The sequence below is a fragment of the Parus major genome, chromosome 3 (assembly GCF_001522545.3).
Source record: "Parus major isolate Abel chromosome 3, Parus_major1.1, whole genome shotgun sequence".
Lineage (NCBI taxonomy): Eukaryota > Metazoa > Chordata > Aves > Passeriformes > Paridae > Parus > Parus major.
In genome coordinates, this window is record NC_031770.1 from 80854585 (window position 1) to 80878402 (window position 23818).

The 23818-nt window shown below is 39.1% G+C and overlaps 1 protein-coding gene across 2 annotated transcripts in view; it reads left to right on the top strand.

The window, feature by feature from the left end:
- The window catches only part of ELOVL4 (ELOVL fatty acid elongase 4), a 40349-nt gene extending 24831 nt beyond the window's left edge, over positions 1-15518 (top strand). For both annotated transcript variants that reach the window (XM_015622839.2, XM_015622840.3), the window contains exons 4-6: positions 5652-5823; positions 8017-8144; positions 8654-15518. In XM_015622839.2, coding sequence (XP_015478325.1) covers positions 5652-5823; positions 8017-8144; positions 8654-8929 — 576 coding nt within the window. In that variant the 3' untranslated portion in view covers positions 8930-15518. The remainder of the gene's footprint in view (positions 1-5651; positions 5824-8016; positions 8145-8653) is intronic.
- The last annotated feature ends 8300 nt before the right edge of the window (positions 15519-23818 follow it).

Genomic DNA, 23818 nt, shown 5'->3' on the forward strand with positions numbered 1-23818 from the left:
AAAAGCTTGTGCATGTGGCAGGATGGCTGTGAGAAGGAAAGGTTTGAGCCTTAGACCATATTTATAATGACTGATATTGCAGAACAACTCTGTGTAGATTTTTATTTGCCTTATTGTAGCTGCCAGTCTTTCACCTTTGCAAATACAGTGCTCTCTCTATGTCAGTCACTAGAATGATTCTGTTAAAAATTTTGTTGAAAAACAAGATCTAGAAAAGTGTAGCAAGTGCTTGACAGGTTTGGGTTTTTCATAGATAAGGAAAACAGAATGCCCTTGTACTTAGCTGAATGACATTGAGGACTGGTGTGGTGTATGACGGAAGAATTTTTATATTAGCTAAATACAAGCAGTACTCTGTTTCATACCCTCACTTTTACAAGGTGCACTTGTTTGTGGGAGGCAGTGGAGAGGTCAGACCTGCTCAAAAGAATTATCATCCATTTTTGTTTGTTATGACAAGCACAGCATTATAATACAATAAAATAAAGGCAAAATGACCTGAAGAATGTATTTATACTATGTCCAGAAAGAAAGGGTTACTCTAACAATATATACTTTTTTGACTTCCTGAATTTTATTTTTTTTAAAATTTTTTAAAAATTATTTTCCAGATTTGTGGATTTGCATAAAACGTATCCCACAAGTTTTAAGTTATAGTGTGTTCAGTTTGCATCTGAGGGAGGTGAGGAAGAGGGAAAAATTGAGTCTTTTCAAGTTGCTGCAGCAACTGCATAGTAGGCTATCAGTCAAGATTCTTATCTTAATCATTTTCTGGTAGTTCTTTTGAAGTAATTCAAAGTTGAGGTAAATAAGTTGCAAGTAGAAAATTACACTTTCCACAAGTGTGCTTCATCTAACTGAGGATTCTGAGACACATTTCTGTCTTGCTTTGCTATCATGCTCTGGATTTAGAAGGTATGTTGTTTTTTGACACTGTCAAACCAAACCAAACAAAAACAAACAAAAAAAAATCCAAACCCTTCTCAAGATTTCTTTCACCAACATTTTCATAATATAAACCTTCAAAAGCAATTTTTAAGTGTTTTTGCAGTTTTGAGTATAGAATTGATTTCAGCATTTCAGCACATCTTTCATACCCTTTTAATAGATCTAGATACTAAATGTCTAGCATTTATTGGCACGAGGTTTGCTCTGCAGAGAAATGCTGCACTGCAACAGTAGAATCAATGACAAATGCAATGACCATATTTGCAAGGGAATGAGTAAATAAATCCTGTGTTACTCAGATAAAGAAGACTGGGACTAACTCACATGGAAACAGCGCTGAGCCCAGAAGGCATTGTGGAACATGCTCTGAAAAGCAGAGCTTCATATATGACTTTAATTTGGGGTTTTGATATTTGGAACAAATATTGAGAAAACTAATACTGAAAAACTGAAAACTGATTGTATCTAGTGGTCTAAATGGCAATGTAGGAGCCTTGGTAGGGCCTCTGTTTCTGGCTTTTTGGGGAATGTGTCGCTGTGATGTTGCCATCACGTTGAGTGGCCTCTTTTATGTAAAGCTCTTGATCAAAATAAGGGGTCAAGAAACCATCCTTTGTCCTTCAAGAAAGTATAGAGAGCTCCCAGAAAGCAGTTCCCAACCCACATTATGTATCAAGACAGTAAGCCAGTGATTTTAAGGGAACAGTGTATGGGCATGTGGTGCCACTTCCCCTGTACAGTTTAGCAGCACAGCAGCCTGTAGCTCAGAGACCTCTTAAGTCAGACATAGCCTCTTTGGTTTTGCCAGTTTTTAGGGGGATATTTTTCCATGTATTTGTATATTTTCTTCACCTTTATTGATCTGGCTTTCACTTATAGTTAATTGTGTGGGTAGTTTGCACAAAATGTGGAGAAGTTGATCCTTGTGCTTACTGTTTTGAACCTACCTGCACATGTTAATCTCATTCAGTCTCCCCTGGCTGTTCTACAAGAAACAATGGACAACTGGAGCAAGCAGGGATGAAAATTGCAGTTGCAGATAAAAATCCCCAGTTGCAGAAACATTTGCTGAAATAAACTCCTTTGTGAAGGACTTACCTGATGAATGTAGTGGGTAGCCACTGTACTGACTGCTGGCAGGAAGTTGAGTGGTAGTGTTATGAAAAAAAAATAAATGTTCATAGTAGACAAGAAAGAAAAGAGGGACCAAACCTCTAAGAAAGTATTTAGAGGGATCTACAGATGTGTCTTGCAAAAACTTTTTTTGGTTATAGTTTAAGAGTCAAAATAATAAATAAAAAGGGCTGAGATGTTAAATCCATGTTTTGTAGTACTCCTTTGGGAACTTCAGTATTTGAAGTGAACAGTTTTGTAGCTCTAAATTAATGTATGCTGGTATCTGTAGGTAGTCATATTCCTCCTCTGCTTACGTTTGTGTGTCCTTGTTTCCCAGGTCAAAGTTCATCTATTTTATTAGCACTTCTGAAGAGCTAACTCATTTTAAGCGTGCTGATTGTAATCATGAAGCCAAGCAATGGTTGTTTTCTGTATTGTAATTGTAATCTGTAATTGTTTGTGTTTATGTGTAGAGCTTTGAGTGGTTTCTTCTTATGAAAAAGACAAATTCACGAATTCTATAAACAAAATTCTAAAACTGAAAGAGGGAGAAGGGTTCACTATAAAAGCTATTTTAATTTTTCACATTGCTGTGACTTTCCAAGTAGTAGCTGTCCCTTCACACCCCTTAATGGATAAATGTTTCCAACCCAAAATGAGGAAGAATGGTGTAGAAACAGTCCTGTAATAAAACAGCCCTCCAGTCAAAAACCCTGCAGCAGGCAGAGGACATGGGATTGGACCTCTTGTTGAACCTCTTAATCCTAGGCTGTAATGTAATCTTTCTGTGCCATCTGGTGTTTTAACAGACTTAGATTGGTACGTATGAAAATTACCAGAAAATATATGGTTGTGGCTAGTATTGTTCATTACAAGAATGTGTCTTTCTCTAATGCATGTTTCCTTTTCTTTTCAACTAAATCTTTCTTACATACAATGTCCAAAGGCTACAGGTTTGGTCATGATTTCTGCTGGTTTGCAAAACAAGTTTAATAGTAGCCACCTGCTCCTGACATAGCTTACATACCAGTGTATCGTTCTCTATTTCTGCCCTTTTTCACTGATTTTATGCACAGCCTCAGGCAAATGACTTGACATCTGTTTCATTTTTTTCTATAAGCTAATGATGAGAACATCTGCAGAAGTGACTGGAAGTACTGAAATAGATCATCAGTACACAAAACCTATCAGGTTTGAGAGTAAATGGTAGAAAATTTGATGATAGTAAGAGAGCAAAGAAGCTGACAGGCAAAAAATCTACAGGAACACAAAATCAGCAGGTATAATCCTTCAAAGAATCCTGTTGTTTTTCTTAAGTGATGGGAAGCATTTTGATCAAAAGTTCAGATTATTTTTACCTGTGGACTGTAATTGCTTTCTGTGCTAGGTGGAGTGTGACCTTTCCAAGAACATATACTGAACTTGTGGCACTTTGGGTATAAGACAGAAATATTTTTGTAGGAATTTTATATTTTCCTCTGTGTCACAGTAAATTGGCTATTTGCTTGTTGCCTATTTGATTATTGTTCCCCTGTTTGATACAAAAATGTTCATTTAATTTATAAAAGATTTTATGGAAGCTTGCTTGTAACTGACGTACTGGTTCTCTAGAAGTTTCTTTGAGGGGAGGACCTCCAAAGAGCTCGAGTATTGCAGTGCTAGATTGTCATTTTATGGATATACAGTCCAAAGTGTTTATTGTTAACTTGTGAAATGAAAAGATGCTTATCTTAATTTATTTAAAAGATGCAACTTTAGCAAAGACCTGTGAAAGATGCTGGACTGTTATGCTAACCCACTGGGTGTGAGACAAACCTTGATGTGGGTGTTATTAATTACCTGACTGCCTGTCCCAGAGGCAGTACTGGATATTGAGAAATATATGCATATATATATATGTGTATATAAATATACATATATATGATTCTTGCAGCTTGCCTGTGTGTCTGGGAACTCCAAAATCTATGGGAGTCACTTCTGTCATTAAGCCTCTTTCCAGCTTTAGATATTAATATCTCATTGTGTAAAAGTGAAAAAATCTGCCTGCTCTTCCCAAGACCTGAAGTGGGCTCAATCACATCCAGAGAGTGAGAAGTTCATTAACAGGTACATAGAAGGCTGCAGTTTGGCATCAGAAAGAAGTGCAGTCCCTCTGGGAAACTGCAGAGCCTGCAATGCAGATACGCAGCACTCTTCTCCAGTGCTGCATTTTTGCCTGTGCTGTAATTTCTCCTAAACTGTTCACCAGACCAGTTATGGCTATGACAAACTTAGTCTGTGGAGAGATGCTGTCCTTTCCCACTGGTTTGGAGAGGTGGAGGAAATCACCATGCAGAGCTATAGCATTGCTCTCTACAGCTCTTTATAATTCCCCTTTGTCTCATCTAAAAATATGTGCGTAGTTGGAAAGGGAAGCTACTCCGTGTTAGCTCTCTTTTCTTCTGTCTTCCCTGGACACTGAGGGGGTGCTAGGGTTATTTCACACTATATTAAGTTGAGAAAGTCTGGTTCACCATCAACTGGTCCAGAAAGACAAGGCCAACTTCTTACAAATAGGTGTGTTGTGACATTGCCTACTCTCCTTGCTGGTGGTACCAATTCCAACTCTTTTTTTTTTTTTTTCCCACTCCTGTGTGAGTCACCATCTGGTCCCACCCTTGCATAACAAGCTAGATGACTTACAATGCCAAAACTAGACTTGTTGCTATGTTTTGGGATCTGGGAGGGAGTCCTTACCGCCACCATACTTCCATATCATAGCATTAGCATATTGCTACACAGAGCTTCTTGGCTTAATTTGCTTTGACAATATCCTAATTTCAGCAGGAAGCCCTGTTTATGTTGCATCCTGGGCAAGATGCACTGTGATGGGTGGATTAGAAAAAGAATTTTGGGTGTGTAGCACTTCCCTACTCGGTAGATGGATTATATCTGTTCAGTTTTCATGCCTCCTGTCGTCTCTTTTTTTTTTCTACTCCCTGAATAGCAGAGAGCCATTGGGGGAATGCTGCTTTACAGAAGGAGTTACTGAGCAGGGCAGAAGAAGCTGAGGGAATAGTGCTATAAGGAATGTGAAACCTGTACTGCATCTAACTTTTTTTTGATACCTTTCCCACCCATATGCCTGTGGTACTGAAGTTTTCCCCTTTGCAGCTTTAATTTATGTCATGTTTTCTGCCTCATTGTTCTGACCACATCAGTGTTGCCTCATTAGAAGGGGAAGCCCTGTAGGAGACGACTTCTGCAAAGTTTAGGAGAGAATGAGGACACAAACTTCATGTGTTTAACCAGTGAACTGTTCAGATACGGCAAAGCTTTTGACTATATCAGCTCTTTTTTACAGATGTGATTTGTGAGCAATTGGCTCAGAATAATCTTCCTCCATAATCTTCTTCCATGTCCAGAATAGATGAAATGAGTATGTTTTTGTTGTTCTCATACTGTTAGATGTTTGACTCCACCTCAACATTTAACCAGGATTTAGGGAAGGAAGAGGTATCCTTCTGTTAGAGCAGATAGGTGTGAGAACTTTATTCCATTCAGCTTGGAATCACTAAAACTTATGAATTCTGTGTTTTTCATTGCAGATAGCTGCTGCTTTATGGTGGTATTATGTTTCTAAAGGAATTGAGTATTTGGATACAGTATTCTTCATCCTGAGGAAGAAATTTAACCAAATTAGTTTCCTTCATGTCTATCACCATTTCACCATGTTCACCTTGTGGTGGATTGGTATCAAGTGGGTTGCAGGTGGACAAGGTGAGTTCCCTTCCCCTCATTTGCTTTTGACTGGACCAGAGGAAGAATTATTATTGTTTGAGAGCAGTAGAAGAAAATTTTATAGACTTGACTTTATAATATACAAAACTGTTTATTAATGCATACAGTCTCCCTCTGTGGGAAATATGGGGGAGGAAAAGATAGCAGGGCAATAATCTAATGAATTGCAAAACTTCTTTTCTTTTCCTCATGAGCATCAATTGCAAGCTTGAAGTGCTGCCTTTCAAAGTATCTGTATCTATGTGAAACAGAAAGATGTGTCTTGCTTAACTTTAATTTTTGCAGATACAGGGAGCTGCAGAATGTAATTGTGGGCCACATTCTATATGCAAATTTAATGAAGTCAGTGGAGATGTTATTTTGGCATTGCATATGAATTTGAGGTTTGCTTTTATTTTTGTAAAAAGCATGTATAAAATTCTGAAACCGTCCCTTGGAGTTCAGCCAATAAATGTCAAATCACTTTTGAAGCCTATTCAAAATGACACAAGTCTAAACTCATTATCAGCCTTTTTTTTTCCCTTGCTTCCTTTCTAAAGCCTCCATCAAATAATTTTATTATTGCATTTGCCATATTTTTAATTGTCTACTCTTGTTCCTGTTGTTTAGCCTTGTCTCTCTCAAATTGAAAGCTCTGCAGAGCTGAGGGTACAGGGAAAATACCCTGTTTTGTTTGATGTGTGCTTTGTAGGCTTGCAACACTGAAAATACCATATAGTAAACACAAAATACCATATTATGAACGCCAAACTAATATTTTGGGTTTGTTTTTTGGTTTTTTTGAACCACACTAATACTTAGTGCATGGGGGGGTTTATGCTCCCATTTACTATAGATATTGTGTACTAATTGCAAAGAAGAAATAATGTAAATTTAGTATCTGTGACTGCCTTTTAATTTCTCTCAGATAATATGCAGGAAGCAGGTACTCAACCAGATATTTAATGATCTTTATTTGTAACTTCACCTATAAAATAAGATTATTGGAGACTGGATTGTTACTTGTAGTCTTGCTGAGAAATTCCCTGGATATCTCAAAAGGCCCTCTCCCTTGTTGCATTTACAGAATTTTCATCCTAAATATCAGCAGTTTTTAATACCACAGTTGCAACTATTTCCAAATTTCTTTCAAGTTTTGGTGTTCTAGCACTGCCTCGTAGTTCCTAGAGCCTGCAAAAGGAAAAGCAGCAGTTGCTTTTCTGCATTTGTGTAGCACCACTGCATAAATGTGGATAGATGTGTGTTCTTCTGTTTTCTAGTTGATAGCACACTGCTTACATAGACAGGTCTATTATGAACTAGACCCACATGGGCATCTGAGCTGTTCGATGTCAGCAGCTATTGTCTGTATTGCCCTAATCTTACACATTAGAGCATTTTTGAGCTGCTCTGTCACTGTAAGAATACTTTAACAAGATATAATGTGTTTCTGTTAAATGGCTGCTAATCTTGACAAAGCAAAGAGGTCTTAATGCAAATGAAAGTGTCAACAGGGGTCTAACATGGATCATTCTGGAAAATGTTCTACTATACACTGATACATGTATATAAAAGTAGGCTGGGTATTTTAAATCATAAATTAAGAAATGAATTATTATTAATTTAGACAAACTCACCTGGCAATGCCTTAAAGTTCTTATAAACACGAGTCAAGTTTTGTTTTGTATGGGCTTTTTTTGGCTTATTTAATCAGACTTCCATGTGAGTTTCTTGACTTCCTGCTGAGAAATGAATCTTTTGCTTTTAAATACAGTTTAAAAGATTTAAGTTTGGAGCCTGGTACTTTGTGCTTTACATTGTCAAATAAAGCTTGTAATAATCCTTTGGAAAAACCGGTGCAGTTACACTACAACAACCAATGTAGAATTGATGTCATTTATGTCTGTTCAACAGAAACCTTATAAAAAGCTTTGGCATAAGTAGTTACATGGAAGATGTGACATACTACTTGCATTTACATTTGTTTGTGTCAGCACATGTTGGCAGCCTGTATTATACATTAGACCATTATAGACACGTCTGAATTAAACTATTTAGTGTTTTGGAGATGGAATCCTGACATATCCTGTGCTTTGTAATTTTTACTATTAAAAATAACAATACAAGTAATTCTAGGAAAAAAATCCTCCTTTTCCAAAATTACATGATGGTCTTTCCTTCTGTTCTGGACAGCTTTTTTCGGAGCTCAAATGAATGCATTTATACATGTCATTATGTACATGTATTATGGATTAGCAGCTTGCGGCCCTAAATTTCAGAAATACCTGTGGTGGAAACGGTATTTGACCATATTGCAATTGGTAAGTAAAATTCCTCCTTTTGGGATAAAAGATGTTGCCTCTGCCTTGATTTGCATTTGCAGAGCTTTGGATCAGATGCTGCTCCTTCCAGAAGTTCTTCTCTGTCTGACACTCCTCAGTTAGAGTACTTCCTGGAGGTGGAAGCATTTATTCAGCTTTGAAAAAAAATACACAGCATAGTTAACTGTTGTGTGAGTTAAAGTCTAATGCTTCCTTGCTGGTTGTTTCAATTGAATAACAAAAACATGTTCAAAATGTAGAGATCACTTATTATCTTCTTATTATCTTCTCATTTTCCCATTTCTGAAAACTGGTGCCAGATAGTACAATAAATTTGGTGTTCCTGGTCAAGCATGGATGTGCCTGCAGGAATGTGACAGCCAAAGACAGCTTCCCTACCACCTCCCAATTCAGCAGTTTTCATTACTTAATGAATCGGTATAAATGGATGCACCCACACCTACAGAATATATCCAGACGTTTTTGATTCTATATTTTCTGTCTTTCAGGTGCAGTTCCATGTGACTATTGGCCACACAGCCTTGTCTATTTATATTGATTGTCCTTTCCCTAAATGGATGCACTGGGGTGTCATTTTCTATGCTGTCACCTTCATTTTCCTGTTTGGTAACTTCTACTATCGGACATATAAGCTGCCCAAGGAGCCCATAAAGAACGGCAAAATAGCAAATGGTGCTGTCGCAAATGGAGTAAGCAAACCAGAAAATAATGCGGTGGTGGAAAATGGAAAAAAGCAGAAAAAGGGAAAAGCAAAAGGAGAGTAACTTGATCCAGGCCTTAACCATTGTTGGCAGTGAGGAACCTCCAGTTTGGTTTATAAAAGGAAGAAAAAAAAACACTATCTGTACCAATTAACCTTAGGTTACTGAAGAGCTAGAACACAGATATTTTCATTATTTATGAAGATTGTTTTAAGAACAACACTAAAGTTGAATTTCTATTGTAATTATGTAATTATCATGCATATGGTCTCTGTGTAAACTTGTAGACTGCTGGTGTTGGTGAATGTAAGGAAGAATTGCAGTTGATTCCATGTTTAGCAGTCCAAAAGTTAATGCTACCATTGATAAAGGCACCCACATTTCTTGGGGGGGTGAGGGGAAGGGGAAGGAAGTAGCATTTGAATACTTGTGCTTTCTTTCCAGAAAATTATTAAATTTCAAATTATGACGTATTATCTAAACAGAATGCGCAACTTTTCTTGTCCTCCTTGGAGAGTACCTTCACAAAATATGTGCTGTCAGAACAGTGTTTGACTTTTCAGACATTACTTGATTTAATTGAGTATCTGTTACAGTTTGGTTTTTGTTTTATTATTTTTTCTTGTGTGGAAATATACCTACCTCTTCATCTGCTGAAAAGAATATTGAGCATTAAATAACTGGTTTCTGAAATATGGACTCCTCTAATCTAAATCTCTATTAATACTAATTCAGGAGAACGTGTGTTTCCTTGTGGGAGTAAAAGGGATTTTTGGTGATATCCTTTGATCAAGTCATCATTTTAATGTCAACTGAAATTTTCGAGTGGTACTTTTAGTAGAGTCAAGTCAAGAATACATTTTAACAATGTATAAATATGAATGAATATATTGGTTGAAGCAAGCAGTAAAAAATAGGCTTGCTGCTTGTTGTCCGTGACCTGCATTAAATCTGTGGCACTGACTGATACTCAAAAGGGTAAGATAATGCTAGGGTGGAGAGAAAACAGCATGTAATTCCATTTAGAAATGTTGTGTGCATGGGTAGTCATGCTAACTAAAAGACTTACCATCACTTTCTTGGGAGAAAGAATTTGGTTTAAAAGTACTAAATACAGCAAACATAAAACATTGAAAATGTTGCTATTGTTTGATACCTGTCAAAACTCTGTTAGACACTTCTAGACAAAGTATTGCTGATAGACAGGCCACCATTTTAAGTCAAAACTGCTAAAATAATTAGAAACTTTCAGATGGATTTTCATTTACATGTTACATAAAGGGCTTTCTACCATTCCTTTTGTGAAGAAAACAGGGGAAGATTTTTACTCCTTCTGAATAATGTGATTACTAAGAGATACATTTTTGAGCTGCTTAGCATGCAATGAATAGAAGATGGGTGAATTAGAAACTATATCCTGAATTACTGTGTTCCTTGGCCCTCACTGCAAGAGCTGCATTGTTACTGTCCAAATGCATTCCCCCTCTACCCCAGCTCTGGCCAAAAACATACCCAGAGGTAGCAACAAATATATATCTGGCAAGCAGCACCATTGGTGCAGAAAGTGTACACGGAACTGCGAGTGTAAAGTAGGTGTCATGTTTAACTGAGTTTTGTGTCTCAGTCATCCATTGACTGTTTATAATATGCAAGCAGGTCACATATTATGTGTCTCAGGTTTGTCTTGTCTCAAAAAAAAAGTAAAATCTAAACTCAGAAAACAGGTCCTAGGAAAAATAGTTTTGGGTATAGTCTTTTGTAAATAAACAATAATTCCTAATGCTGGAGTTGGTTCAGCTGGAAGGTGGTTCATCCCTAATCACCACAACTGTGGATTTTTGGGCAGAATATAGGATTGTGAAAAACTGTCTCTGCTGAACTCAAATGCATGTGACCATCAAGTTTTTTATCTGCTGTGTCTTTTGATTCTTCCAGCCTTTGTAATGATGCTTTTTGCATTTGTAGAACTGCATATTTATGTAGTGTGGCATGGGGAAGAGGGATGGTGATCTACCCTTCCTTCTTGGACAAATGCCACTACCCTTAACCAAGCCAAAATGCTGGCTGACTCAGTAAATTTGGAATGGCTAAAGGAGTAAATAACTACAAGCACATTTACAGCACACCTGCTACTCCAAGGTAGTGATTGGTGTGAGTACAGTTACCCTCCTGTAATTTCAAGGTCAAATACCCCTCTGTGATTAAAGGGTAGATTCTTTCTATTTGCCATGGGATTTGGGCAGCTAACTTGAAAATCTGTGTCATTCCTTGAATCGTGTTAAATTGCTTGTTTGCTCTGTCATTCATTCAATAAGCCAGATCAGCTAAACTGATGCTCTTAATGTGATCTAGCTCTGCAACAGCATACTGGGGAGTATTCCATGCAGGTTCAATTGTGTCTTTGCTCCACTTTCTGAGTTAGGAATTATGTCTTGCATGACGTTAAATATTTAAATAACTGAAAGTCAGATTTTTTTCTCCCCCTAATCATGCATGGAAGTGGATTAAAGTTGATTGCCACTTGAACCTTGTTGACAGAGCTAGAGTAGAAGCCTACTATCAAATGCTGGGGTAATAGTTAAATTCTAAAAAAACATGAAAAAGTTCACTGTGAGAATGCATGTGTATGTACACATCATGTTGTCTGGCCCTGTGCATAAAACCAGTTTGTGAGATTGCCATTTCATGGGAAAAAAAGCCCAGTTATTAAATTACTGGAACACTGCTGTTTTGAGAACATCTTTTGCAGTATGACTTTCCTAGGTCTATTTATGATATATTTGATTGTTCATGTAATTCAAGTCCCATTACAATCTTGAATATAATGGCCTTATTAAATGTGCATTTTTGTAGGCATGGTCTTGAGTGCAATATTTCTGTTTTGACTATGCAGCCAGACTCACAGAATACAGGGCTGAACTTGTGCAGCTTTTTGTTTTTCAAAATATGAGGCAATAATGCACATGTGAAATACTGACTGATTCATTAGTGTCATCTTTGAATCTGAGGAATCTTAAAATTTTGCCATGAAAGTATGTATAAATATGTGTATTTTCTATACACAGTACTGAAATTCAAACTATACAATCTTTTGCAGTACTATTCTTTACAGGGTTATTGGGATTTTGTTTTTCTAAATCCTTTGAATTTATTGAAAAATTAAATTCAAACCATTTGAAACTTATTTTGCCAATGAATGATAATTTTTTTGCTAAGAGTTCTGAAGCTCTTGGACCAGAGTCTCTAAATATTTGATGCCATATAAGTAATACCATTTAATTTAGCCTCATCTCTAGCAGTGACAGTTGTTGGATTACTTTAGCACTTTTTCAGTGTAAAATTAACTACAGATTATCTATACATGTGTGTATATATGTGTACACATACATAGTGTATGTGTGTGTATATATGTATGGGTTCTTAGCAGATTCTTTCAATATGTGAAGTGAATTATATTTCTTGAATGTGAATTTGGCAGGAGCTAATAGAATGATTCCTACAGCTCCAGCAGTAAAATGAAGCAGTTTTTGTTCCACAGATCCTATATCAGTCTTGCAAACATAAATAGTATTTGTCAGTGATTTTAGACATAGGATGGCAGACAAGACAGAGCCATTTCTACCAGTGTAATAAATATTTTGAGGCATCAGTTGTAGATTCTGAGGGGAGGGATCTCAACTCAGGGTAGCTGGGGAATTATGCTGTATTATAGTAGGGATCGTTTTAGTATGAATAACTTGCTCCAGGTGAGTCTTTGAAATCATTGCAATCATATTCTCTGTTCAGAGAACTTCTAAAAATGAATCATAGAGTCATAAAACTATTTAGGTTGGAGAAGACCATTAAGATGACTGAGTCTAACCATTAAACAAATGTTTCTCTGTAAATTCAAAAGCATGGCCTATTTGATTACAGGACCATCAATTACTTCCAGCTCCAGATCAGGAGAGAAAGGTGAAGGCAAAATGAAAATGCTGCACATTTTTTTCAGGTTTACCTAAGGGCACATTTCTTCAGAGTAAACACTTGAACTGCATGTGCTGGGAAGGGAGGTAAGAAAGGACCAATAGCTTTTATAATGCGAGATCTCAGCCCTAAAATAGCTTACAAGCACTAGCTGTCTCTTAAAAACTTGAATAAAACTGTTCCTGGTGCATCAAGTTAAACCTTGATTGAAGCTAGTATGGGTTGAGAGTCATATTTAAAATGGATCTATTTCAGTTAAAATTGAAGAGAATGGGGAGCTAATTAGCTATCTGGATAGTGTATTTCTCTTGGTTAGAAACACAGACTTACCTAATTTGATACCTAAAGCAAGACACCCATATGACATCTCAGTGCACTGCAGTCTGATGTGCCGGCCCCTTTGCTACTGTAAGCAGAGGGAGCTCCATGGAAATGCGTGGGTTGGTTCCCATTTACCTCAGCAGAGTACGTTTTGAGCACTAAAGAGCAGAGAAAATACTTGCTTTCTGCCAATATCCCAGGAGGATTGGGGGAAGTGTATGGTTCAGGGTGCTGCTTTTGCATAAGGTGTTCATGCTTTTGTAAACATTAAAAATAAACATTACTTTTTTCATGCTGTTTGAGTTTGGTTTTATACATTCTGTAGTATGTTCTCTGTGTCCATCTTGCATCAAGATTCTTGCTAATTTTAGTATTGTGCAGATCATGTGATGTAATCTGTTTTGTTGCCCAGGACTTTGAGAAAATCATTTCTGTGACACATCCTCCCATTTTAAGGTTACAGGGACTTCCTAATTTTGAATATTGTCCCCAGATAATAGTGGAGTGGCTTTGAAATCACCCTTAGGAAACTGACTGAAAATTGTCAACTTAAAACAACAAAAAAATTCCCAAGTTTCCTTATTTGGTCTTGGAAGTGTTAACAATTAGGAATACAATTAGCCATGAAGTTTAGCTTTTGATGGACACTGTGTGGTGTTAATGAAGTCTCTCATTCCAGAGAATCTGGAGTACTTTTGGCATTAGGTGCGATTCGTGGTTACATGTGCTGGGTACAGTAAGTCCCTTCATTGTCTGCCAAGCATGATCTCTGTAATCAACCTTATAATATCAAGTTGTACCCATGTTGCTCTCCTAGAATCTCAGTGCAAATAGCTACTCCGGATGTCAAGTAGCAGGGAATCAAGTCTGCCATCATAGCAAAATATGGTGTGGTCAATTATATCTTGCACAATTCTCAGCTATTGCTTCAACCCACTGCTTACATCCTCCCTGGAATCAGAAAATAAACCAAGTGTTCAGAAGAAGATTTGTCCCTTAGATGATTAGCATGTGCTGGGGTAGGCTCCCTCTGCAGGCATCTTTCTCATAACTGTTTTCCCCACCAGTAATTAAAAATAAGAACGTGATCAGATTCATCAGATGATTGGCTAGAATAGACTGGATCCTCTGATGTTTGATTTTCTTTTTTGTATCGCTTGCTTCTTAACATCTGAGAAATTGGGGTTTGGTGGGGGAAGGGTTTTATTTCCTGTGTTCTTGCACAGCTCAAGGCACTGGGTGAACGTGGGCTATTCTCAGACAGGCACATGAAACATGTACTCCAAGGTGGCTTTGAAGGCAGAGCCTTCTATGGACTGGTGCCTTTCAGTGTCTTTTTATGCTTGGGACTTCTAGGTCACCTCGTGAATGCAGGCACACTTTTCTTTTGGCTGCCTGACATGTCAGTGATATCGCATTTGACTTAATTACAAAGACACTTATTGATGGGAAAGTTTGTCTCTTGATCATCCAGGCCCTGATCAATGCACATTATAAAACAGTGCAGTTCCTGCCAGAGCACCACACAGTCAGTGCTGCTTGGAGGGAAAAAGCTATTTGCATTTTGATTCAGTAGGTGGGAATTGATAACAAGCTCGTATGGCATTGCTGCTATCTGTCAAATCAATGTCAGGTAGGTTTTAGTTTGCTAAACAAAAAGAAATCTTTGATTTTTGAAATGATTCAAACTGCTTTCTGTCCTTATCTTTAGATAGAGAACTATTGTTCTTGCAGTGGTATAGCCTTAATTTGTTTGATGAGGAAACTGCTGTTAGGCTAGTATTTTTTAGAGTGTGTTTATGAGAGAAAACTAGAGAAATACAAGAAACAATTTGGGCCAAAGCTAGAGAACATGAGGTAATTTCTCCTCTAGTTTTCGCTGTTGCCCCTAGGTGTTGCAGGAGTTAAATGACTACTCTGTAACTGTTACTGCTGTGTGTTCATTGCAGATGCTGTAATGGTATACAAGTAGTATACAAGTTGTGCATAAGTACATTCTGAAGTACATAAAAGTTTGCTCTGTCTTAAATGACAATCAAGAGAGTGATTGGAGTGAAAGTAATGACAAACATCGTACTCCTGCATTGGCAGGATTCACTTTATATTTTCTCATTAATAATCTTCAGTGCTTCTGAGTAGCTTCTTGCAGTATACAAAGCCCTTCAAAGCTGAAAATTGCTGTATAACTGCTCAAAGCCTGTTTTTACAGAGCTTCTGTTACTGCTTTGTTTCTTTTTTGTACATGTATCTTCAGGTCGGGTGCTTGCTTACTAGATTATTCCGGAGTGGGATAAATGTCATTGATCTTGTAGTAGCTGCAAGCGAGTAAAATGTTAAAATAAACTTTGGGGTGTTTTACAGTCAAGGGTTTCAAGGCCATGGCATCATTTGTACACTGGCTTCACCTCAAATGCCACTTTTGGGCACAGGGTACCCAGCCTGAATAGGAATTCTTCTTACTGAGCAATAGATTCTCACCTGGCAATTGGTGTCTGACCTGGTTTCTGCACATTTGGCAGACGGCACAGAAGAAATCCCTGGGCCGAGGAGGAATGGTGGTTTTTTGTAGTTCTACCTGTTCTCAAAACTTCAAACTTGGCAGGGGTTGTTGGAACATTTTCTGCTGACAGCAAGAGGTACGGAGTTTGAAGAAAATGTGTCCCTGGATTCAGTACTTGTAGAGAGCCTAGCATGCTTTTCAGTTCTTAGTTGCATGACATAAACCAAATATGCTGGAACTGCTCCAATTAAATAGGAAAAAGCCCACCACATTGTTAGGATTTAGTCAGAAAATGAGATTTTAGGTAATAGCTAGTTCTTTACTGAAAAAGTCCCCTTTTTTCCTCTTTGTCCTCTTGAACAGCTGTGCAGGCCTTTCTGCTCTGCTGGAGGGGCTCTGTGGATGAAGACTGTGATGTGTGTTCAGGGAATAGTTTACTGCTGTGTTTTGTCACCGGGGCCTGTGAAGTGACTTTTCTTGCAGTCTGAAATGCCAAATAGCAGCTGCACAATCTGAGCAGGTTGAGTAGTAATATTTTTCAATTAATGATCTCAAAACTGGGTGTTCTGGATACAATAAACTAAGAGAAAGAACAGCTTTTATTCAATTTTTTATTTTATTTTTTATTAAATTTTGTCTTCCTGCTTAACAAATACAGGGCTACAAGGACAAACTCCAGTACTGTATTCTATGATATGAAGGCACAGTGTACATTCATACCCAGAGCTTTTGGCTGTGAGAAACAGAGTTTACTGCGCTATGAAATCACCTTGTTAGAGATTTTATACTGAGCTTTTCTGTGATGACAATTTAATAAATACTAGATTTTGATATAAATCTGACTTTAAGGTATTTTTTATTTTAGTCAGGTAAGTTTTCTTGAACAAGTAAAATCCCTCACTGTGACTTTGGATGCTTTTTGGTATTCTCTAGGTGAAGTTTCACTTATTTCAGTTAGAATTTTCACTAAAGACAGTCCATGCTAACAGAATTTATAAAAGTTTACATACCATCTAGACCTCACATTGCACACTAGAAAATTTGGAGTATAATAGAAAAATAAGGGCCAAAACCTTTAATTTTTTTCCACTTTGTTTTTTGTTGGGTTTTTTGTTTGTTTGTTTGTTTTTGGTTCTTTGTTGTTGTTGTTGTTGGTTGGTTGGGTTTTTTTGGTTTGGTTTGGTTTTGGTTTTATTTGTGTTGAGGACTTTACAATGAAGGTATAATTACTTTACCAAAAAAAAAACTTTTACTTTACTTTTACTAAAAGTGGCAACTTATTTTGAACTTACACAGTGTTGGCTGTGACAGAATTCTTACTGAGAAAACTTCGCTTTGTGCTGCAGACCAGTGCATGGGTGATTTTTTTTCTTGCTTTATGGCACTTTATTAAATCTGCTTTTGATAAGGGATGAGATATGAGACTTGTATGTGCAATGCTTGTAAGTCAAACTCTCCTTAATGCCTCTAGCTGCACCAGCACTATGGAATACACCTGTAGTACCATCTTGATAAGCAGCTGGCATAAGTTGCCTGTCTCACAGCTCTGTAAAATCTCTTGGATCCAGGAGGTCTCATCTGAAGCCCATTGAAAGCTACAGGGGGATTGATTTACTAAAATTCTTGAGCTGAACCATTAGAACAACAATTTCAATTCCAAATTAAGCAAGCCTGTAATTTTTTTCATGCTGAGACTCACAAGGTGCCTTTCAAAATATATTTCAGCACATTTTTGGCAGTGAGACAATTTCTCATCCTTTCAACACCTTGAGTCTGACTTTTCCAGCCTCTGGTCCAGCCACTGACTACCAGGGAGCAGCACTGGGCTCTCTGCAGTTCATGGCAACTATTAGAAGATGGCTGCTCAGCTCTGTAGGAGATGCACTAAGTAGAAGGAATCCATTTTCTTTGTCATGTGTTTTCTTAGGAATTTTTATTGACTGGGGAAAAAGTGTGTATTTCAATCTGACCAAAATATTCTTGATATTTTCTTCACATTATCTCTTGATGCATGTTTTCATGGGGAGTAGGAATGTGCTGTAGGAGCAAAGAGATGCACAAAGCATTAGTGGGCTTCTTGCTTTTGTGCTGCAAAGATGCTGAAAATAACATGATGTTTTACCCAGACAAAGGATTTGAGACTCTGTTCTCAGTTTAATTTTTGGTGTAGCAATTTTGGCAGCATGACATCTTGAGGCAATGTAATTCTTTGTTAAAACAGCAGCAGAATGCTGTGCAGTGCCTCCTTCACTGAGCAAATTTCCCATTATAAGCGGAACGCCAGGCACCAAGATTAGTTCTCAACATCATTGTGACCTGGTGAGCAGTGCATTCTGGATCTAAATTACAAATTTAAAAGAATTCCATGATCTGCTACAGAATCAATATGGTTGACAGCTTTTTTCAGCACTGTGACTAGGCCAGGTATAGAGATTATAAGCTGTAAAAGCTATGTTTAGGACCTAGGAATTCTGAAAAAGAAATTAAAGAACTCAACAGATTGTTTGTGTTCTATTTCCTTGATTTAAATAGGTTTTAAAGGTCATTGCATTCAATACAACTTTGATATGTCTCTCTTCAGTATTGAGGAATAAGGTAAAAGAAAGAAAAATCCCTGAACTGTGCTCATTGAGGTTATTACTTACTGTTCTTTTTGTGCCCTCTTCTATTTCAGTAGCTAAAGCAACCAAATTAAGAGATGCCCTCATTTTTGCTTATTAATGCTATTTATTTTTAAAAAATCAGTATCAGGTTTTAAATCCCCAGCAGGAGCCTGTTTCTCTTTGATGCTTAGATAAAATAGCCATTACAGTTGTGAAGAATGCTTTAGAGAAGAGATTGATGATACACTCAATCAGAGATAGGGGTGGGCTAATTAATTATATTTCTTAATTATTTTTTTTCAGCTGTTATAATGCAATCTGAATGTTTATGCCAGAATTTCAGGTCTTGAAACTGGAAACTCCAGAGCAAAAGGAGCATTGTATGTTAGCAAGGAGGAATTCATCCACACCCAGTGGGATGGCCTTGCTGTCCTATGGAAATTGAAAGGATAAGAAAGCATAGCAATATTCAGCCCTGACCCACTTTTAAAATGACAACATTCTCATCACTGGTCAATCCTATTTCTTGGGACTGGCTTACCTTTGAGGACTCAGTTGGATTGACTGAGCATCAATTTAAGTATGTAAATAAATAAAAATAGCTGATGTAGAATATCTCTTCCCGGTGTTTTAGTGGGGAAAGGGAAAATTCCCATAGCTGGAAACTGCACTTTGGAAAACATTTTTTGGGTGGCACTTGAATTTAGCAGGTTTGCACAACCTGTGAGCTGTCGCCAGATTGCAGGATGAAAGGATGGGTACAGGTGAGTGGTGGTGAAGGTACAGACAGCTGGATGATGCATTTCATTACAGTATTTCCTTGGGAAAACTTGGAGCCCTTCCTAACTGCTGATGTTTTCTAAGGAAGAGCTAAATAATGTTCTGGCATCAATAGGAAGGGCGTTTCTGCAGCTCCACCTCCACGGCTTTAGAGCTTTAACTGATGGGCAATCTTAAAATGGCTTTTCTGGCATGTACCTACCACAAAAGCAAAAGCTGCTCTTTCCAGAGCTCCTCAACACTGGCAAAAGACCACTCTCAGTTGTTTAGCTTTGGGGTATTCCTTACCTCAACAGGGGAAGGAAACCACAAGAAGACTTTAAGTTTACTTTGAGTGGCTACTGTACAAATTTTGAGAGGTTTGTATGTTTTCCAGTGGTTTACAGGCAAGGATGAGAGGACTAAACAAGTTTTGAGCAGACACCCTTTCTGCAGTGTGGTGTCATGCCTTAACAATAGTGTTATCCCTCCTGGCAGGGCTATAAAGTAAGGATATTATTAATTTAACAGTAAAGAGCAGAGTAGGTAATTTGCGTTAGTCCTAGCTCTTCATTAATAGGAGAAAAAAAAAGAGACATTTAGAAAGTGGCTGGAATACCTGGTAAACAACCAGAAACAAGACTTGCAAGGACTTGGGTAAGGATGACTCTCTCCTTTGATCCTGTTCCTTCTGCAGCGTGGCAGGCTAATCCAGGGCTGGTGCTGCATTTGCAAGCTCAGTGCAGGACTTGTCACACTGTGGGGCTGGAAATGAGGTCCTGCAGCCACTGCTGCCTCCTGGGACACGGTGGTGTGGAGAAACACCGAGAACTGGCAGAGCTTTTGCTCTCCTGCCCATCCCCAGAGCACCCTGAATCTTCTCGTGCAATGAATGTCCCACAACGCGTGATTTGTACCGTCACAGCTTTTGTAGTTTCTGGTCTGGGATAAGAGACTGAATTAGTTTGCACAGCATTAAGCAGGAATTGTGCTGAATGCTGAAATCAAATGCCAAATCCCAGTATCTTATTCATTAATAAGGTCTTTTTTAAATTGGGATGTAATTAGCTTACATCATAAAAAAACTCTAGATAAGCATTTTCTAACAAACAGCTGAAGAGCAGTCACATGGAAATATCCATAACTTTTGGAAATACAGCTAAAACTATTTTGCTTTAAAAGCTTCTGGCATAACAGTAGTAGTAGTTGTGTTAGCCAGAAAGTCAGAAAGTGTTTATTTTTGCTACGTATATCTAGATATACAGACACAGGCACCCATCTTCCCAATCAAGGTGCTGCACTTTTTACTTTTTCTACATCTCTTGCAAAATAAAGTGTAAAATGCCCAGCATCTTTCTGGTGCTGTTCATGAGCATTCCAAGGTACACCAGTTTACCTGCCTGTGTGCAAGCCCTGAAGCCTTTGTCAGCTGCTCTTTGACTTCAGCTTAGCTCTGAGCCACAGGAGAGAAATTTTTATAACGTCACAGAACTCCTCTGTCCTGAAACTCTGGAGCACTTGGAGTAGTACAGTGCCAAAGATCAGCCAGTTTTATGAGCTGTTTTTGTATAAGTATTTTATCACCCTCTAATGAAGATTAATGATGTGACAGTACCACAGCCAGCAACAAAAAATACTACATATGGAAGCGTTTTGAAAAGCCAGCAACAGCTCAGGGATGAGACTGGTGGCTCCCCCCTGAAAGGCTCATAAGTGGGGTCCGACCCTTCCACCTTGTCCAGAGGATGAGTGTCCCCCACAGGGCTGGCAGTCACCTCTCCACTCATTCTCTGTGTCCTCATTCCCAGCCTGACACTCAGCTCATGCCCACCGCTTACAGAAAGGATCGACCAGTCTGGCTCCTGCTGCAGCAGCGCTGGCTCAGGCAGGAAAACATGCCAAAATCTCACCAAGCAACAGGGAAACATGAGCAGGTTTGGTCTTGGTGTCGCTCAGGCTGCCTGCAAAGAGCACTGGCTGTGAAAGGCAGGCCTGCCCCTCGACTGCTGACAGCCCTGTGTTATCTCCCCTGCCATCCTTCCCATCAGCTCATTCTGCTTGACTCTGCCAGTGACTCAGTCTATTAAATGGGCGTCATATTTTATTACAAACCTAAGCTGATTAATTACATGCTGTTAGGCAAAAAAAATGCAGGGCAGCTGTAGAGGGGAATGGTGATGCAATGGAGGTGCAAACAGAAAAGTTGTCACTTCTGGAAAGGGAGAGAAAAGGATTAAAGAGCTAATCATAACCAGAAGAGCTGCTTTCCTAAGTGGATCAGTCACAGGAGGCATTGGGAAAGCATGGACTCTCACGGGGCTGCCACCATGGGAAGCACTGCCACCCACCATGCCACTGCCTTGCAGCTTCACTTGCAGGCCTGGAGAGATGGGGAGCTCCTTGTGCCTTTTCAAAAGTAGTCATTGCCATCAGGGCTAATTAAAACAAAAAATGTTGATGCATTTTAGAAAAAATTTTGAAAGCTCTTTAAATGGGGAACATCTGAACTAGTATGGGGGGATCCAGAAGAAGGAGAGTTTGGAAACATGGTGCTTCCCTCCTCTGCCCAGTAGTAAAGCAGGAGGAGGAAGTGCCTGCTCATCCTGGCTTTTTGTTTGGGTCAGCATCATCAGTCTAATCAGGAAAGGGCCAGGCACCACTACCCAGGAAGAGATGCAGAGTTCCTGGCAGCTCTCTGTCTCAGCTGGCGCCTGTGGGTAGGGAGGACACACTCCATCCCTTCAAGGGGAAAAGCAAGCATGAGGAAAATGAGTAAGGCTAGGGAGGATGGTGGCTTTCCACTGCCAGGTCTGTCTCTTGGGGCACAGGCTGGGATTGCCTGTCCTTCAGAAGAAGGCACACACATACACGTACAAGCAACTTATAAAAACAATTTGGAAATTCTGAGTCTGAGGCAAAGGGTTAGTGGTGTGGTTTAAGAAGCCAGGAACATCAGTAGGTGAGAGCATGAATCATTCAAGAGACCTTTTGCAAAAGGGAAGTCGGCAGGTATCACACTGAAATTACCATGGGTGGCAGCTCACACCCTTTGAAGCACTGGCTAAGCCAATTTATTTTTTGCTATACATGTTTGTTGCTCATGCTTGAAATCACACAGAAAAAAACCGACTTCTGCTTGCTCTGTAAAATAGCCTGTCTGCTTAGTGCTTGAGTTGGCACATCCCTGAGTGGTGGCTGGATGCACAGTCACACCAAAGTCACTCTAGCACTCCCCTCCTTCGCTGGGGCAAGGGGAGATAAAATACTACAAACAGCTCAGGATAAGGGCAGGAAGAGATCACTCATCAATTGCTGTCATGGGCAAAACAGACTCAGCTTGGGGAAATTAGTTCAATTTATTGCAAATTAACTCCAGAGTGGGGTAATGCAAAATAAAAACAAATTTGAAAACACCTCTCCCACCCCCTCCCTTCTTCCCAGGCTGAATGTCACTCCTGATTTATCTTTCCTCCCAGTGACACAGGGACACAGGGAATGAGGGCTGCAGTCAATTTATCACTTGGTTTCTGCATATCCTTCCTCCTCAAAAGGGGGCTCCTTGCACTCTTGCCCTGCTCCAGTGTGGGATCTTCAAGGGGCTGCAGGTGGATCTTTGCCATGGACCTCCCTGAGCATCAGGGACACAGCTGCCTTTCCACAGTCTGCACTACAGGCTGCAGGGGAATCTCTGCTCTGGCACCCAAAACACCTCCCCTCCCCCTTCTTCACTGACCTCGGTGTCTGCAGAGTGTTCCTCTCCCATAGTCTCACCCCTCTCTGGCCAAAATTTGCTCCTGGGCAGTACATTTCCCCCCTCCCTAAATGTGCTATGGCAGCAGAGCTATGACCATCACCAATGGTCTCAGTTTGGCCAGCAGCAGGTCCATCTTGGAGCACACTGGCTCTGTTGGGCGTGGGGAAAGTTTCTAGCAGCTTCTCACAGAAGCCTCCGCTGTAGACCCTTGATACCAAAACCTTGCTGTGCAAACAAAATACACCCTGTTTTCCAATGCCACGTGAATGTGGAGTAAGTGAAAGAGGAAAAAAAACCCTCCCTTATTCACCACTACGCTCTCAAAGCCAAACCCATGGGCTTGCTAACTCTGGAGAGGCAGCACAAGCCTCCTGTGTGGTAGATGTGCACTTGCAGAGCTCTCTGACAAGCCAAGGCTGTGTGCACCTTGGGGTCAGTTCCTTAGAAAACCACTTTTATCATTTGCTGGTGCTGGAAAACTTCCTCCCACAGCCCCACACTGTCTGATGGGTGTCTCAGAGCCCTGGCTAAAACACAGCCAGAAATGGCACAGATTTTGAATGTATTATTAGCAAATGCAAGTGACTTACTGCTTTCAAAACAGCAGTGTTATCAGTGTCTCACTTAACAGAGAGAGCAAGTTCTGGTTAGCAGAGAAGCTCACAAAGAAATGTACATCATCATGTGCTGGGTGCATCCCTGGGCACTAGCACTGCAGGCTGTCATCAACTGAAAACCTTCAAAGCAATTGAAAATATCATTGGATTAGGGAATATAAAGTTTTTAAAGAATGGTTACATACTTCCTATAGACTTTTTACTGCAGGAAATAAATTTTAAAAGAATAAAGTTTTTTTCAACAATGTAATTATGTCATGTGTCTCATGCTGTACCCTATCTTTGCCTCTTTAATATGTTCAGCCAGTTTACTAAGTGATATACCATGTCTTTGAACAGAATTATAGAACAATTTAACCTAGGAGGTCTCTCTGGTGACCTTTTGACCCAATTTTCTACTCAGGTCAGGACCAATTTTTAATGACCAAGAAG